The sequence below is a fragment of the Zeus faber genome (assembly GCF_960531495.2).
Source record: "Zeus faber genome assembly, chromosome: 12".
Taxonomy (NCBI): domain Eukaryota; kingdom Metazoa; phylum Chordata; class Actinopteri; order Zeiformes; family Zeidae; genus Zeus; species Zeus faber.
The window spans coordinates 10822034-10840341 of record NC_137196.1 but is presented as its reverse complement, the minus strand read 5'-3'; the positions used below and the strand labels follow the sequence as shown (position 1 = coordinate 10840341).

Genomic DNA, 18308 nt, shown 5'->3' with positions numbered 1-18308 from the left:
AGGTTAGAGAGGATCACACTTCTCAGAGATTCACTGGAAGGGAAATATCACCATGAAAGGGAAGTTTAAAGGCTGAACATCAAATGGATTGGCTGTTACTGACGCCCTGCATCAGTGCAATAACACACTCAAATGTTATACATGTTGTCTAAGACCAGGGGTTCCCAAACCTTTTTGATTGGGTTTTGAATCTGTATAGTGAAGAAATACACACTGATCAGCCACAACATTTAAATAACCTGCCTAATATTGTATAGGTCCCCCTCATGCCACTAAAAAACAGCTGACTGTCGAGGCATGGACTCCACAAGTCCTCTGAAGGTGTCCTGTAGTATCTGGCACCAAGACATTAGCAGCAGATCCTTTAAATCCTGTACATTGTGAGGTGGTGCCTCCATGGATCTGGCTTGTTGTTCAAGCACATCCCATAGATCTCAATCGATCGGATTGAGATCTGGGGAATTTGGAGGCCAAATCAACACCTTGAACTCTTTGTCATGTTCCTCGAACTATCCTTGAATATTTTTTGCTGTGTGGCAGGGTGCATTATCCTGCTGAAAGAGGCCACTGCCATCAGGGAATACCGTTGCCATGAAGGGGTGTACTTGGTCTGCACCAATGTTTAGGTAGATGGTAATTGTCAAAGTAACATCCACATGAATGCCAGGACCTAAGGGTTCCCAACAGAACATTTTCCAGATCATCACACGGCCTCTGTCGGCTTGTCTTCTTCACATAGTGCATCCTGGTGCCATCTCTTACCGATGCACACGCACCCCGCCATTCACATGATGTAAAAGAAAATGTGATTCATCAGACCAGGCCACCTTCTTCCATTGTTCCACGGTCCAGTTTTGATGCTCGGATGCCCGTTGTAGGTGCTTTCAGTGACAGGGGTCAGCATGGACACCAGTCTTTGCAGCCCAATGCCCTGCAAGCTGCGATGCACTGTGTGTTCTGACACCTTTCTATCAAAGCAGCATTAACATTTTCACAAATTTTGCTACAGTAGCTCTTCTGTGGGATCAGACAAGACAGGCTAGACTTCACTCCCCACACGCATCAATGAGCCTTGGGCGGTTCACCGGTTGTCCTTCCTTGGACCACTTTTTGTGGACACCCTGAGAGACCTGCTGTGTTGGAGATGCACTGACCCAGTCGTCTAGCCATCACAATTTGGCCCTTGTCAAAGTGGCTCAGATCCTTGCGCTTGGCCGTTTTTCCTGCTTTCAACACATCAACTTCAAGAACTGACTGCTCACTTGCTTCCTAATATATCCCACCCCTTGACAGGTGCCATTGGAACGAGATGAGCAATGTTATTCACTTCACCGGTCAGTGGTTTTAATGTTGTGGCTGATCGCGTATATGTAAAATAAAATATAGTATATATAATAATCTAGCAGTGGACCCGTTTGGCAATCCACGTATTGGACAACCTGAGGCTGTGAAGTGATATATTTAATATAGGCAGGAAAGGTAGCTCCTGATTAACTCCTCTGGTCATTAAAACCTCAGGAAAAACTTTATTTCAGCGTTTCGGCAAAGGTAGATAGTTTCCCAACCCAGGCGGTGAATGTACAGTAAAATCATAATTTCCCAGCACCGTCTCACACACACAGACACACACACACACACACACACACTAGAGAAAATAGTGTGATTTCTTGCATGTTGTATGATGAAATTTAGAACCATAACAGTTCAGTAGGTTTAGCTATAACCACCATTCTTCTACGAGACGTCAGATTATGTAAAGATTAAGCTACAGTATGTGCACATCCTACGGATCTAAATGTCCAAATTCACATTTATAGTACGTCATGCTATATTATATAGTGCAGACAACCCTTACGTTTTGTTACACGTCATCAAGGATAGATCCTGTGGGATAAACAGAGTTGCATATTAACTTTAAATTGAGGTTTTTTTTGATAAAAATACAAATAAATCAAATCTAATAAGTTTTAAGGACGTCGTCATGCATCAAAATGGTTCGAGATGGCTAATCTGCCTCGGCAACTGCAAGATTTGACGAATTTCTTATTTTTGCGATAACCGATCACTTTTCGATCCTTATTAATGCGGGCACCTGACATCCCCCCTCCCCTGCTTCGTGTCTGCATTGTTCCTCGGCCTTGTTCAATAAAAAAAAAAAAAAAAGAAAAAAAAAAAAAAAACTTTCTACGAGACCTTGCTGACGTGGGCAGTGCTGCACTCTTTCACCCCTCCCCTCCCTCCCTCCCTCCCTCCCTACGGTCTGTGACTCACCTGCTCCCTGATCCCAGTGACGACTGGTTGTGTAAGGAGTGAGGGGTGGGGTGGGAGCTTCTGGGGAGGTGATTGGCAGAAATAAAGGGTGGCTCAGGATGAAGGGGCGTTTCTCCCCCCCAGTCGCAGCGATGCCGACACTGAGGAAACACTGTCTCGAGATACTCTCCGGTTAACGACAAGTCCCTCTGCCTTACGGACACTTACCTCGGTCTTCCGATGGACATTGTTTCCCCACAAAACAGGGTGCAGCAGAGGAGACGAGTTTGGCAAGACGCCCACTCCAAAAGAAAGGAACAGAACACACTGTAAAAGATCAGCCATAGTCACAAAAGCCAGTCTGGTCAGAACAGGTTTTATATAAATAATAATTAAAAAATATTTATTGGAAAATAAAACAAAACAAAAAACTAAAACTGAAATCAAAAACTATGAACCCCAACGAGTCGGCGGCGGATGTCAAGGTTAGTCTGTCCATAAATCCCTTTTCTCTCTGCTCCTTGCAGCATGCAGTTTTTCCGTGATGGTAGGAGTACTATCGTCCTTATTCTCATCATAGATTTTAACATAGAATTATTTCTTATTTTTTCTCATCGGGGTCATTTGCCCTTTTTTTTTTTTTTTTGCCTTTTATCTTTTTTTGAAACACATCACAAGGTGTGTCTTAAAAACTGCAGTACTGTCAAATCAAAGGTAGTCTAAGTAACAAGGAGATCGCCTGTCGAGGGGAGGGGTGTGCGCGCGTGCGCGCGCGTGTGTGTGTGTGTGTATGGGATTAACGCTTGTATTGTCCGGTGCAACGCCGCCCCTCCTGAAGAAAAACAAAAGAAAACAAACACCATGTGGAGAGGAAGATGGGAGTGAGGGAGGTAGGGAAGGAGGGATGACCTTCCGCTCGGGAGGGGAAGAAGAAAACAAACCAACCCCAGATACAGCCAACCTTTTCACACCCAGTGGCTCAGTTTTTAAGAGCAAAAAAAAAAAAAGAAAAGAAAGAACAGAACATTTGACACTCCCCTTCTCCCCCCCTCCCTCCCTCCCTCCGTTCGTCAGTCATATGGCATCCTTGAAGAGGTTCCACGGCAGTGGTCCAGAAGAGGGCGGGCGGGGGGGCAACACATCAGCAGGTTTCACTCGTCACAGCCAACACAGGATGAGGGGGCGGGGGGGAGGGCAAAGTTTAACCTGAATCAGACAAGGGAAGAAAGACAGGATTAGAAGGGAGGCAAAGAAAAACCCCTAAGCAGAAGCCGTTTAAGAATACTGGCGCCGATAAAACTGGGGGGGGGGGGGTGGGGGAGAGAAGAGGAGAGCGGCAGAGCCACAGCACACCGTGGCCCACTTTATCTCATCCTGGGTGAGTCATCGCTCCGACAAATTAATACAGAGAGCGTCTCCTCTGCGGTGCGGACTCGTGAAGCAGCGGCCGCGCCTCTACCGAGAGGCTGAGGCTGGGGGAAACGTTTAAATACATCCTGTCTGGGTGCCCGGGGGAGCTTGTAACATGGATTTGACTCATTGGGGCCCAGAACCGGTCTGGATGTTTGGTCCGGTAGAGGGTGGCACTAACACTGTGTCCAACCAGTCGACACATCAGAGCTGCAGGACTCGATGGAGGAAGGCGGCGTGGTGATTTAGAGTCGCCAGAGCCACAAGTATCAACATGTCACCCCCCCCCCCCCACCGCCGTTTTCCCCTTCCCTCCATCCCCAGGCGGAAGGTGGAAAATCTGGGTTCAGAAAGTAAATGCCAATTAGCGCGGACCCAGAGATCCAACTCATGGATCAGTGCACGGTTGAAAAAAACAAAAACAAAACAAAAAAAACAAAAAGCCTCTCGGGACTTTTAGTTTCTGAACCTGGCTCTTTCCGCCTCCGACCCCTGGTTCTTACCCGCTAAACCTTGGTCCTTCTGAGGGTAAACATAAACAGACAACAATTCTATACACACACACACACCAGGTGGGATCATTGCTGCTTGCAGGTGGAGAGTTTTCGGATCTTGCTGGCTGTGGAGACTCCTTTGCGCGAGGGGTTGGAGGAGGAGGATGTGCGACGCTCGGCTTTGGGCTTGCTGTTCAGGGAGCCGCCGTCCGTGCCGTTCACGCAAAGCGCTTTGCCCATGGCAGGGCTGTGCTCCATCGCGGCCAGGTCCTCCACCGCTACTTGTCCTGGAGACAGACAGACATACTCACGCAGGGAAAATATAGGTCACCCAACGCTGGCACAAGTATCAGGCTGTGTCACTGCATCGTGTTGTGCCAATGAATAAGTGTGAACATGGAAATGAACACAAGAAGAACAAATCATTTGTAAAGAAAAATAAGAAAAACAACCTTGAAACAGGGGTTCCCTTGTAAGCTGGTTTGTCACAAATCATAGAGCAGTCAGAGGCCGGGGATAAAGTGTTGAAATTATCAGAGGGAAGCCGCCGAGTTTGTCGGGTCAGGTGTTGGTATCGTGTGTGTTTGTGGAAGGAGTCAGGAGTGCAACCTCCCGTAAAATGATTTGGAAAAACATGAGCTTCAACAGTGAATTTACATGGGATTGAGCGCTGGTGTAGCCATTCATACCCCCACAACATTAACCATTGGGTTTTGGGCTATTTTTACATGTTTTCACTCGGTGCCGTTCAGACGTTACAGCTCCATTGAAAACGCAGTGAGGTTCTATGTAGGGCATACTTTCACAGAGCTACTGCAGTTATTATTGTCTCCTGTTGCCAAGCAACAGACAAATCTCATATGATTCACTTGAGATTCATATGATGATCTCATAATTCTTCTTCTAAAATGGGGGTCAAGATATGTGGCATCAGTGACGGACTGGCAATCTGGCAACTGGGCGAATGCCAGAAGGGGCGCTACTCTGGTCCCTGGTGGTCTCTTGGCATGTTGGCCGGCCAGGCCCATAACATGTACCAGTATTAACAATTACTTTGAGCATTGATAGGATGTCACCTTTAAAGCATTACCATACTTTCAATCAGGGCACTCAATCGTATATATACCACCGCTGTTGCGACTGCAGAGCGCTTGTTCTCCAAACTAAAACTAATTAAAAACTATCTGAGGACCACCATGGGACAGGACAGACTGCTTGGATTGGCCGTGTTATCAGTTGAAGATGACCAGGCGAAGAAGCTGGACATAGGAAGCATTGTGGATGACTTCACGGAGCGCAACGCTCGCCGAGCCCTTCAATAGCAGTGAGTACTGGATGAACTGTTACGCCGCCGTGCCAATTTTTACATTCTAGGTATTGATCATTTACAGTAGTAGTAGTAGAAGTAGTACCTGCTCCTGATGCTCATTAGTCTAAGTGGGTTCCAAAATGACATGATCGCTGTGACGGCAGCAATCACAACCTGTCAGTGGTGCTGTGTGTGCAAGCTGTCGTGCATGACGCAGGCAGGGACACATTGTAGTGTTATTTCGAAAGAAGCTTTCCTTTCCATAAATAAAAAGACATTTCCACCATAAACTGATGCAGAAAAAGCACAAATTGGTGCATAAAAATTCACCGGCATTCAGCTCATGAAGTGTTTGACACTTTCCTGGGTGGGGACCCTCAGACCCCTCACTAAGATGTGTCCGTCCCCCCGATGTTCAAATGAAACCTACGGCACTGCTGACGTGCAAATCAGTCGTGTGACCTGGTCATACGGCAAAAGAGTAATCAAACCTCCAGGATAGCTGGCGCTCGACGCTCGCAGTTTTATCTGGAAAACGGCTGTCCCAAGCTTTTGATGTTATCATTTAGGTGGGGTTGGTGTTGGGTTTGAAAATAGGGCCTCTGTTGCAAGTGCCAGGGCTGTTTCTTGATCCCAGTCCATCACTGTGTGGCACGCTGGCAACATTAACCCTGACGATTTGTTAATTTAGGACGTTCACAGAAATGGCCACCCTCCCGCAGCCAGAGCCCTCCATTATTTTGTCCACGAAATGTGACTTTGCATCATAGCAAATCCTTCCGGGAGCCGCTGACAGCCGAGATGTCACACGCTGTCTGTGTTATAAGCCGTGCGCGACCGCCAGCGGGGAGCGTTTCTTATTCACTGTTTTAAATGCAGTTTCAACTCATCGTGAGGATGAGACATGACATACAGTGTATATTTTTTTTAACGGCATATTTACCACAGTGAAGTGCTTATAGGGAGCCTAGGTGTGTGGGGGTGGTGGAGCGAATGAGGCAAATGTTTCCCCTTTCATTGGACGGTGACCCTCATCCACTAATAGCACATTTCTAGAGGAAACTGCTACCGATCGGTCGACCGCTTTGCTTCCTACGAACTCCATCATTGTCTACCTTCCTCTCGACTGTCGCCGAGCTCTCCGTCCATGTCTCGCCTCAACCTCCCTTTCACCTGCAGCTCTACACCCGCCTGCTTCAACGCTCTGAGCACGTTGGTTATGGTTGGTAAGCGTTTTGGAGTGTGGGGTGGGCTCCGACCTGGCACTGTGAAATCCTGAGTGTAGATGATCTCGTCCTCCGCGTCGTACAGCTCGTCCTCGTCCTCCTCGGCGTAGCCGTGCAGGTCCTCCAGGTAGGGCACAACGGTCATGCTGCGCCATGGGTCCCGGCTCTCTGCGCTGGCCGGGATGGGCACCAGGGGCTCGGAGGGGGGGTGTTTCTTACGTACCCAGCTGCGCAGAACAGATGTCATTGACGGAGGCGTTTAAAAGCACGTTTTATAAATGATTTGGATAAAATAGATGGACTTGTGATGTCTGGTCTTACATACAGAATATATTTTATGTGTGCGCACGCACACGCACACGCACACACACACACAAAAAAAACATTTTTAATCCGCGATTTCAAGCAAATATAGACCAATGGTGCAAAATCTTAAACTTAACACATAACACCGCGCCATGTTTTGTAAAAAACATGGTACAAGTGCCCAAGATTTATTTGATTTAAGATTTAGTTTAAGTCTCTTCTAGTATTTAATATATTCTACATAGTATATTCTCTATTAATTTTTCTGCATTTGCGTAAAAAATAATTCTATTTATTTAAGGGGACTACATTATCAGAATAAGAATCAGTTTATTCAACCTGCCACATTTACATATACACAAGGAATCTGTCATGGTGAGGATTGGTGCATTTCTATAGACGAGCATAACAAAAAGCTTAACAGTCTGAATATTTTTTTTTTATAAAATGAAATAGATTCAAATGTAAAATAAAACAAAAATTGCCAAATGTAAACAAAAGCTGAAGAATACAAAACAGAAATAGTCAAATAAATAAAAACAGACACATTATCACATCCAATCTTGGATTTCAGTGCAACAAATAACTAACCACCACAAAGCCACATGGGATAGTTCACTAGTAATCTTTATAAAATATGGGAGCAACAAGTATGAATGTATGTATGAACAGCTTCTGATTATTTACCATTTTTGTAAAACAATCTAGCAAACAAAATTAAAAAATTCCAGTCGGCCTCAAGTCTCTCAACACACACAGTTCCATTGCTTTACTCACTTGTGCTGCCTTATGTGCTGTATGGAAAACCGCTTGACAGGGTCATACTCTAGCATCCCTGCAAAACATAACACAGTGATAAGAGAGACCCATCAAACGACAACCAGTCTGAAAATAAACATTACAGTTTTCATTGTAATGTATTTTCAAAACTGAAAATAGCTTGTGTGTTGGGAAGGTTCAGGTTTTGGGAGTCGAAGAAAGAGACGGCGATGATGAATGCTCTAAATAAGTTATTACTTATAAAGGCTTCCAGGAAAGCTTGAATTTGTGTCGGCTTGACGGTAAGTAATAAAACTCTCACACTGACACATGAAATGCTTTCGTATAAATATATGGTTCTGAGCTGGAAGGCTGGTGTGATGACATGCCGTGGTGACTGTTTTCCCAGTAGATGGAGGGGAGGGGGGCCGTGCAGAGCGCTGATAGCTGCTCAGTGTGTGCTGAAGGACACCTTTTGTGAGCGCCAAGCTTATTTTAGACCGCGCAATTATGGCCCGCCAATCTCTCAGGTGCTGCGTCATCAAACAAAGACGTCACACACACGCGCGCGCACGGAAATCGGGTGGCGGGGCGTAGGTGGAGCCGCGACACTGCCGAATGTGCCTTGTTTTCGTTCCGGGGATTAAAATGTGTGTCGAAATGCCACTTCTTACAAACAGAGACTTGAGTCATGGAGAAAAAGGGGGGAGAAATAAATCAGCCGTGGTACGGTGTCCTTGAAAAGTTTGGGGATCTCAAATGCAAAGCAGCATAATTCTCCCTATCTACTGTTAAATACGTTCATTATCGTTTCAGAAATTAAATCCAAAATCTTAATCCCAGCATTTTTGTCTGGGTTGTAAAAGGACTGAGTCGGCTTCATCGCACTGCAGGCTGCACCGTGGAGGCACTGCACCATTCCACCTTAGAGCAGCACTGTTCACCATTTAGTATTCTGCTACTGGCTCCACATCAATGGAGACTACGTCAGCAGATGGAGGGATTTCTACAGTGGGTAGCTGGCCTCCAAGGGTGTCAAGTAAGAGGGACGCCCGGGGTTGCAGTGCCACCTATTGGCGACGGAGCGGAAAAACACCGCAGAGGAATGGGAGTTTCTATTGATTACAGCACAGAGGAGGGGGGGGGGAAATTATATATATATATATATATATATATATATATATATATATATATATATATATATATATATATTTTTTTTTTTTTTCCCCCGGGGGAAGCACCAGTCACTTCAGTCGTATAAAGCTGGTTTCTTGGCAAGTATTTATGTACAGAAAAAAAACCATTTTCATCATAGAATTTGTATTATTAGCATTATGAATAATCTGCTGCTCAGCTGTTCCTTTCTACAAAGACTAAGTATTGTTTTGAAGCATTCATGTCCTTGAGTCTTGTTGGTAAATAAGCCAGCAATAAAAACTGAAAAAACGCTTCTCAAACCAAGACGGCTGAGACGAACGAGCAGCTTGAGTGGATGTAGAGTGGAAAAAAAACCAGCAGAGCAAACTCACCTCGCAGCAGGTCGGACAGGAGGGGGCCGCAGTCCTCGGGAATAGTGTAGTCTCCTTTTCCGATGTTCTCAAATAGCTTATAAATGTTGTCCCCCTCGAACGGATACAGACTGGTTGTAATGTTGTATCTGTGAGGTGGGGGGGCGATGGACGGACGTTTAAAAACTTTAATCAGCACCCTCAGCTTTGGTGGAGTATAGAAAAGGTCTGATACAGTCCACACAACAGCGTGTAAATATCAACTGTGGTATTGTACCAAACTAAATGCACTCTTGAGATCTGCGTTTTCCCTGAACTCTGGGAAGCATCATGATAAACCTCAATTAGCAGATTTTTTTTGGAAAGGGGATGATACATTTCTCTTTAACAAAACTAACCCGAAAATGTGCAAAAAAAAATTATAATTCTTCTTCTCTTCAGGATTTTATAATCTAAAATATTATAATATCAATTTCAACCCATATCACATAGAGGAAAGATGTAAAGGTAAGGTGAGGTGCTAAAAGTCTCCTTGAGCCTTGACCATGACCCCCGTGCTGTAGAAACAATCCTCCTGACTGCACCTTCAGTTGTTTAATCAATATTTTACACCTTCCGCCACATATTCAGCCAAAGTCCTGGGGATCTACCCACTTACAGTGTTACTCCAGCAGACCAGATGTCTACTTTGAACCCTGAAAATGTGTCCAGGCCATTGGCAATCTCTGGAGGCTGGAAGGCAGGGGAGCCCTGGCTGGTGCGACATGTATCATCCTCTGCAAATGGATGCAGGGCCTGGGTAGAGGAGAGAGGTAAAAAAAACGGGAATTATACTGGAAAATGTGTGTAGCCAGAGGTAATGGGTGTATGACTCAAAGCCTGTGGTTTCCAGTTATGGCTGCTATGTTTGCCAGAGTATGGCAGCTATGTTTCAAACTATAACCCTCATGAGAATCTAAAGGGGAAACCAAATCTCGAACTGGGTCTGTAGCAAAAGGATGTGGAATCTTAAATCCATTCTGTGAAGAATTTTGTTCTGTGTTTTTTAATTGGATACGGAAGCCATTTTCAATTTTAACTGCAGAATATGCAGACTTGATAAATAACAGCAAACGACTAAGCAGTCCTCTGCGTCACAAGCAGTTTGAAGATCAAAACAAAGTGTTGTTTCAGGCCGTTCAGTTTTTTGTTTTTTATAGTTGAGCTGAAGACAATTTGTGCTTTCATTTAAAAATCATGATGAGTTGGTGTGTGGAAAACTTAAGCCTTTGAGGCAGATGATTAAGGTCAAAAACCCATTTTCAAACAATGACATCAAGCGTTTTTACACAAAGGGAGAATTGACAAGCAACTCAAAAACAGACATTGTGATTTATTTAGGTGTCAAGCAGATGTTGGGGTGTGTCAAAAAGAGGAAAGTAGCTCATCAAAATAGACTTTTAAATTCATATTTCTACATAATGGTCTGTCAACATGTAAAATTTCCCAACTGGTTAGACTTTATAAGGTGTATATTAAGGTGCAAGTATTTCTGTGCAAGCATAATAATGTTAAATACTTAAATGCTATATGCAACAATCAAAACAGGGCTGCCTTTTCATTGCTGGTGACAAAAAACATACAAGAATCATGAAAAGCAATGCAGTGATGCTCTTAGGAGTGAAGGAAGAGTTTTGCCTCACCTCTGCTACACCCAGGTCGGAGATCTTGAGAGCCCCGTCTGTGGTCAATAATAGGTTCCCTGGTTTTATGTCTTTATGAACTATTCCCTGGCTGTGCAAATATTCAAGGCCATCTAAGAGTTGGCAAAAGTACCTATAAAAAAATAAAATAAAATTAATTTAAAAAAAAGACCAAAGATATAAATTAAAAGAGAGTGGATTCATGTAAGAATAAGAAAACTTTGAAGTAGATGTGTGTGCGCGTCAGGGGGATAACGGTACCTAACAGTTCCCAGTTCTGGGATCACATTTTGACACCTTTCCATTAAGTAGGACAAATAAATGCAACAGAATATGCTGTTCAACATTTATTGTCAACAGTAGCTAATGGACTTCGGCACTGTAAACTGATCACAAATTCCACCACTCCATGTGGAACTCTGTGGCTCGAGTTGAATTCTGCACGAGTGCAAAGACAGCTCTCAATGACAGTGTACAGGGCAATACTGTAGTTATTTGCTTTTGTGCACGTCTAGGCTGGTTCTGTAAATATAATTGTACCATTATTACCCCCTTTTAAAGAGATAAATATGATTAATACCAAATTAAAACCGTTACAAAATATAAAATAAAACTATCGGTTCCTACAGCTGCAAATGAGGATTCAAAGCACTGAGAAGACACAGTGGAGGCCCTCCATTTCAGAATCTAAACTTAGGCCTGGAGCAGCGGTTACAAGAAGGTTTAGACTAATAATAGCAGACTGACAGAAAGAGTGAGGGGAGGGGGTGAGAAGAAGATAAAGAGAGTGAGCGAAGAGGTGCAAGCGAGTGCCAGAGAGACAGACAGACAAGAGAGCAGAAGGCAGAGAAGAAGAAAAAAATCTGAAATTAGTGAAAAAAAGGGACAAAGAGAGGGACACTTTACCCGTGAGCTTGAAATACTGGAAATCTTTTCTCTGGGACGCTGTCCAGCATTTCTTGCATCCCACAAACACAATACTCCATCACCATATACGTGAATCAGCGAGTCAAGGGGAAAGTCCGCACGAAACAAACAATGTCTTAGCAAAACAATGACGAAGACAACCAGGAAAAAGGTTTGAATTGTGAAGTTGATTTTGGGCCGTGTATTTCTTTCCATGTCCCACTCAACACCAACGAGTACTAAAGAGGAAAGACATTCAGGCTGTACTGGAATGGAGACTAAAGACTGGGAAGGAGGTAATGCCCGGGGGATGCTGCAGCGGCCGCTTAGTCACGCTTGGATCAGGAACCACATGCAGTGATGACTTGGGGGACACACACACACACACACACACACACACACACACACACACACACACACACACACACACACACACACACACACACACACACACACACACACACACACACACACACACACACACACACACACACTCTCCTAAGGATATATTTTCTGCTTCTCTTCATTGTACAGCACATCCACCAGCTGAATCACGTTTTTGTGCTGGAGTCTTCTTAGCAGCTGAATTTCCCTGAAAGAAAACAAAACAAAAATAAAGTTACATTTATAAACCGAAAATGGCAATGATGAAGATATCATGCTATGCAATCGTACCATTTTAAACTGCTTTCGACCACTGATAAAAGCTTAAACATTGGCTCATACTGGAGCATTAGAAGCTTATTGACCGCCGCCTCCTGACGACTGGATCTGAGTTAGCGCCACGTCTCACCACGGCTATTATATAGATATATTGGCCAGCCGTTTTACTGCCCAAGCCACGAGAGTTAAATCACCACCGCGGTGAAGCTCCCAAGAGGCTCACTATCTATCGCTGTATCTGGGGAGGGGAGAGCAAAGAACAGCCCAGACAAATGAGGAAGACCACGCTACGCACAAAGGCATCACTTAACTTACAGTGCAACCAACAATAGACTAAGAACACGAGGGAACGGTCATTATGGAAGGCATCGTGGAAAGTTTCTCTTGCTTTTTCCAGGCCATGTTGAATGAAGGGGGTCAAGTCCAGCCAAGCGGCTGCCCGCCCACCGAGTATTGAACCATCACCTCCCTGTCCATCTTACATGAGCTCTAAAAGACACACAGGAGCTTTCCTCTCCTATTTTGGCCAGAGGCGGTGTTCTTTCTCAGTCACATTATTACTCTTCAAAAGTGCACATCCTTTACACATGCTAGCAGGTACAGCTGCATCACTGCACTGATAAAAAAGACATTGGAATCTCTCCGTCTCTCACCCCTACATTAACACACTATGAAGATTAAAACATTTTAACAAAAATAGGCTTAGTTGAAGCCATCTTATCATCCTAATAAACTCAACAGCAAATAAAAACACTGCTCTGGAATTAAACAAACCCTACTGTATCACTGCCCATTTCTAAACAAATGCCAGGGACACACTACCGTGTCTGTTGCAGTCTTTCTGCAGTCTCCCGGCTCAAATGAACCCGTTGGCCTTCGGGCCCAAAGTGCTCCAGGTGAAACGATTTCCCGGCTCAGCAGGATGGAAATGGCAGTTCCAGAAAGTGAGTGAGCTCCTGTGATTCACTTCCCCCCCAAAAAAACTGCTTGGCATTCGACGGTTGATTCCTGAATAACTGGATTGGTAATGCTTAATCAATGGCTGTATGAGCATTTCCGTGGTAACCATCTAAAAGCAGGAGATGTTGGGCAGACAGGAATGCTGGACAGTGGCTGAATGGAGACAGACTACTATGGCCCTCTTTCAGTGCCCAGGGGTCCCGCTTCCACAAGCACAAACTCGCATACAAAAGATCTCCAAACTGTGCCAGCTGAAGGATAAAGTAAAAAACAGCAAAAATACTTGAATTATTACTGAGAAAGTCTTTCCAAGTTCTTCGGCTGCAGCCACATCAGATCCATTGTCTAGGTCTGAACTCGTTGACAGATTCAAAGCTTCCTCCATATTTAGCACAGGCCCGCGGCGAAAGGCTGAAGAATATTTAACCATCTATTGTGTGATTAAAACCATGGCTGCTTGTCAGAAATTAAGAGATGCAGGGGAGATTAAATAGATCACCTCAGCTAATTGTTGTGGGGATGAGATGTATGGGAAGACGGTCAGAAATAGATAAACTAGAGGACTCAATAACAGACTACATTTCACTTCTGATTTGCTATTAAAGTGGCTTTGTGCAATTTCTTGGATCAATGCACAAAAATGTTTTTCATAACCCCCAGCTCTGGGCATTTAATCCAGAGAGTTCTAAAGTATTATCTAAAGCAATATGTGAGTTTTGTATTGCATTTCACTGTACAGTATATACTGTGTGTGTCCTCTGTAAATATCAGCAGGACGAATCATCGCATGCAATATATCAAATAACTAATTTTAGAATTTTCTGCAATTGCAATGGATTTGTGTGGCAGTGAATAACATTTCAATTGGTCCTTCTGAGTTATTGGGCATCAAAAACGTTCTTATCGGCTTATATAAGAGTGTGTTGTTGAGAAACAAGGCAAGCAGAAGTTACTGGTAAAAAGTGAGTGGTCATATCAAGGTAGAATGACAAATCAAATATTTCTCAAAACTTTGTATATATTATTTAGGTTGGATAATGATTGTTTATTTTCCCTGGCCGAATGCAGATCAGTCTTTCAGGGTTTCATAAAAAAAATATTGGTGGGCTAGCAATTATTATCAAAGGGGGAGGAAGAGGGAGGAGAGGATATTCCTAGTAGAAAAAATATTAAACAGTAATTTGAAACAAATATTTACAACTGGTAAGGTCGATGAATCGCTTATGTTTCTCCAACGAGATAAGAAAAAAATTCGCTGAGGAACGATCGTGATCCTTCATGGTCTCAATTTGATGACCCAAAATCTGAAAATTTGTATTTAACTTTTTTATGAAATGCTTATTCTTACAGTGTTTATTTATTTAATTATTTTAGTTATTGTATTATTCTACTACATTCTAATGCAACTGCATTTTGCTTTGCTTGTTTTTATTGTTACTATCTGATGACCTTTTAACTTAAAGCAATTTGAGTTACATGTGTATGAAAGGTGATATCCAAATAAAAAGTTATCATTATTATTATTATTATTATTATTATTATTATTATAATAGTCTTCACAGTATCATGTTGTAAAAAACATGATATGCTGTTTCAAACAAACTAAAAACAGGATAAATTGCCAGGCCATAACTTTGCTCTATTGACAGAGTGCAAGGCTTAAAAAATATAATTAGATATAGAACAAATAATAATCAGTTAAAGCAGTAGACACCAATCTAAAATGCTAGCCAGAGTTAGGGAAAGGTATTATGGCCTAAGACAGGACAACACAAACCACCTACTTTTTCACATTGGCCTCTCCGTTGGGAATCCTCCGTAGCTTCTTCTTCTTCAGTATCTTTACAGCCCGACGACAGAGCGTCTCAGAGTCCAGCATCTCCTTTACCTTCCCATATGACCCCTCCCCCAGCAGATCCCCCATCAAGTATTTCCCAATCAGCTTGGCCCGCTTCCTCCGCGGTTGGTAGATGACCTCCGTGGAGTCGATGCGGTGGATGAAAGTGTCCATCCCCATCAGTTCATTCTCGGTTAGGTAGTCCAGATGCTGCAGCTCCCCGGCGCTCATGATTAACGGCCAAACCGCTTCAGTTTATGCCAGCTGTGTCCAAGGTATGTTATGGAAACACCTCCTGAACGGAAACGTCCTCACGGGAAGTGAGGTCTGATTGTTTTTATACCTGCATCCAGAAACTAGTTGGCGTATACTTCACAAATAGCTAGGATTGCTGCTGAATAGAGTAATCCACCGGTAACCTTTCATCTTTGAGTTGGGTGTTTTATCCCATGGGCTGGCATTTGAGATAATTACAAAATACTGCGCATGGAGTGGGCAATAACCAGGCCTGAGAGATTAGAGAGGAGGTGGGGGTCAAGCCCAGCTTGTAAACATCAGGTTTTACTCTAGTAGTTTTATTGTCGGCGAATAACTTGTTTGGCCTAGTTTAGGGTTAGTGATTCACTTTATAAAATGTATGTGATAAGTGCAATTAAGTAGGCCAAAAAAATGGTGGATTCTCATGTGTTGATTTTCATTTGTTATTTCCAAGTCACCTCCATTTGATTCTAATACCGTAAAATGTCAGGTAGGGGCAAAGGGTCATGCTTCAGAGCCATACAGCACAAAAACTCTGCCTGTGCTGCATAACATTGTCTGTTTGGGGCAAAACAAGTGTCGGGAGATGTCCTTGAGCCATGCAGGTTTACAAACTAACACATGCAGCAACAGTCCAATCTTTGGTATCAGCTCGGCTCCTAGAAGCTGTCTGAGCCAAACACCCCCATGTATCCTCCGTACCACCGGGATCCTATAGATTTGATCAGCCTGAGGAGAAGAATCATGTGAAAAATAAATATATTTTGAAATCATGAGTCATATGTGGCCATCAAAGCAGGCTAGCTGGTACACTCTCTCTTCATTTGACAAGTGTACTTTGTAACAACAGTCTAATAAGTTAGACAAATCCATCCATTACGAGTCAAGCTGAATACATATTATTCATCATGTACAGAAATATCCAACAGTTCATATACAGTCAGTACATGCATCCTTACTGCCACTTAGCATGTAATTTTTTGTCTTTTTTTTTTACCTGGTACATAGAGCAAATTTTGTATATATAGTAAATATTCTAATAAATAATGAATGTCGCGCATTATTTATTTTATTCTACTCGTCTGTCTGCACTACAACGCATCAACTATAACCAAAACAAATTCCTTGTTTATGAAAATGTACCTCGACCGGTGAACAGATTCTGGTGTCGAGGCAGTGCTTGGGGGTGGAATTATACACTTAGGGTGTGTTTACAGTGTGTGTGGCACAGTGCATTCCTAGAAGGTCCTGGGTTCGAGTAAGGACCCCCACCAAAAACATGCACCCATCATCATCTGACCAGCGATGGACATATGGAACCAGGTCCCCGGGCGCGTCGTTGAATGCTGCCCACTGCTCCTGGCTGCCCCCCCCCCCCCGGAGGAAGGACAAGCCAGGATGGGTCAAATGCAGAGGCCACATTTCACCGGCCACCATCCAAAGCGTGTGCGTGCGTGTATGTGCGTGTGTGTGTGTGTGTGTGTGTGTGTGTGTGTGTATGCATGTGTTGTAGTGTAGTGTGCCGTGTCGTGTGATGATTTAAGATTCCTCTAACTGTTAGCTAAACGCTGCGAGTATTGATTGAATGAACTAGCAGCCACCAAACCGATCAGAACTTGGGACTTTGGTTTGGCGCACATTACGAATACAAAACATCAAGTTCAATTTGAACATCAAGAGTCCCGAGACAAACCCACCGCTCACCGGAATCTATGAAAGTATAAACCCGGCTAACGCAGGCTAACGTGTGCGCCGTAACGGTAGCTGTGAGCGGCTGAACGTATACGTGAGTTAGCTAGCTAGCTGACACGCTAACCTCAGCTGCGGGGACCCGCCTCACCTCGATCCGTAGAAACGTTGCCGCTCCCCCCGGTGCCTCTGGTTTATTTACGCCTTCGCCGTGTTGTGTGTTGTTCTGCGGTAGAATTAACTCCGAGTCGGAGTGTTGCTCTCTTCATGTTACTCTGGCTGCTCCAGTGATCGCCATCTTGTTTCCCTCCCCCAGACTGGCTCTGACACACTGAGCAACGGGGGAATCTCAACCTTAATGCGTCAAACCAGGGTCCATGTGTAACAAGCGTCTCTTCGTTACTCCTCGCCCGGGAATCCGGATTAAAGTTTAACTAGGAGTAAAATAAATAAATAAATAAAATCGCACTTGAAGGTGGGACATGAAAGTTTGTTAGGAAGCCTCCTACACTCACTTTCAACGGAGAGTACCTCGCTTTCCAGAGTCGGTGACGTCAAGGTTTTACGACAGTTCCAGCAGTAAAATGTAAACACTGTAGTCTTTTAGGGAGATCGGTTTTTTCAACGCATTATCAAAATGATAATAATCATAATAACGAAGCGGGGTGAGCGCCATCTACTGGGAAATCTTAACTGTAAGGACACCTCTCCTGAATCCTCCTGCAGATAGAAGCCGTTTCCTTGGTTCAGAAAGTTGCTAAAATGCTTTTACTACCTAAAAGTAGGGACCAGTTTGTGTCTCTATGAGACGTTTTGGGAACTTGAGACAGGTTTCCTACTGCGAGAGAGACTTGGTGAATACGGACAAAGGTCTTATCAGTGGTGGTGGGCCTTAATATTCACATTAACATGTTAACCCGGAGGATCACAATTCATCTTAAGTCACCAATGTATGGAAGCTCCATGTGACGTTCTGCAACCCCATTGAAAAGATGTTTTTCCACTATCAAGTGGATAAATGGAGAAAAAAAGTCATTCGTTTATGAAGTCA

General features: G+C 43.8%; 1 protein-coding gene across 1 annotated transcript; it reads right to left on the bottom strand.

Moving 5' to 3' along the window:
- Nucleotides 1-2610: 2610 nt before the first annotated feature.
- stk11 (serine/threonine kinase 11) lies at nt 2611-17763 on the bottom strand. The gene is made up of 11 exons (XM_080011125.1): nt 17409-17763; nt 15258-16297; nt 12359-12442; nt 11851-11940; nt 10945-11077; nt 9921-10057; nt 9284-9411; nt 7773-7830; nt 6723-6916; nt 4230-4441; nt 2611-3456 (listed from the first exon to the last, which is right to left on the bottom strand). The coding sequence occupies exons 2-10, from the start codon at nt 15539-15541 to the stop codon at nt 4239-4241; spliced, it is 1311 nt and encodes a 436-aa protein (XP_079867251.1). The 5' UTR covers nt 15542-16297; nt 17409-17763; the 3' UTR covers nt 2611-3456; nt 4230-4238.
- Nucleotides 17764-18308: the final 545 nt, after the last annotated feature.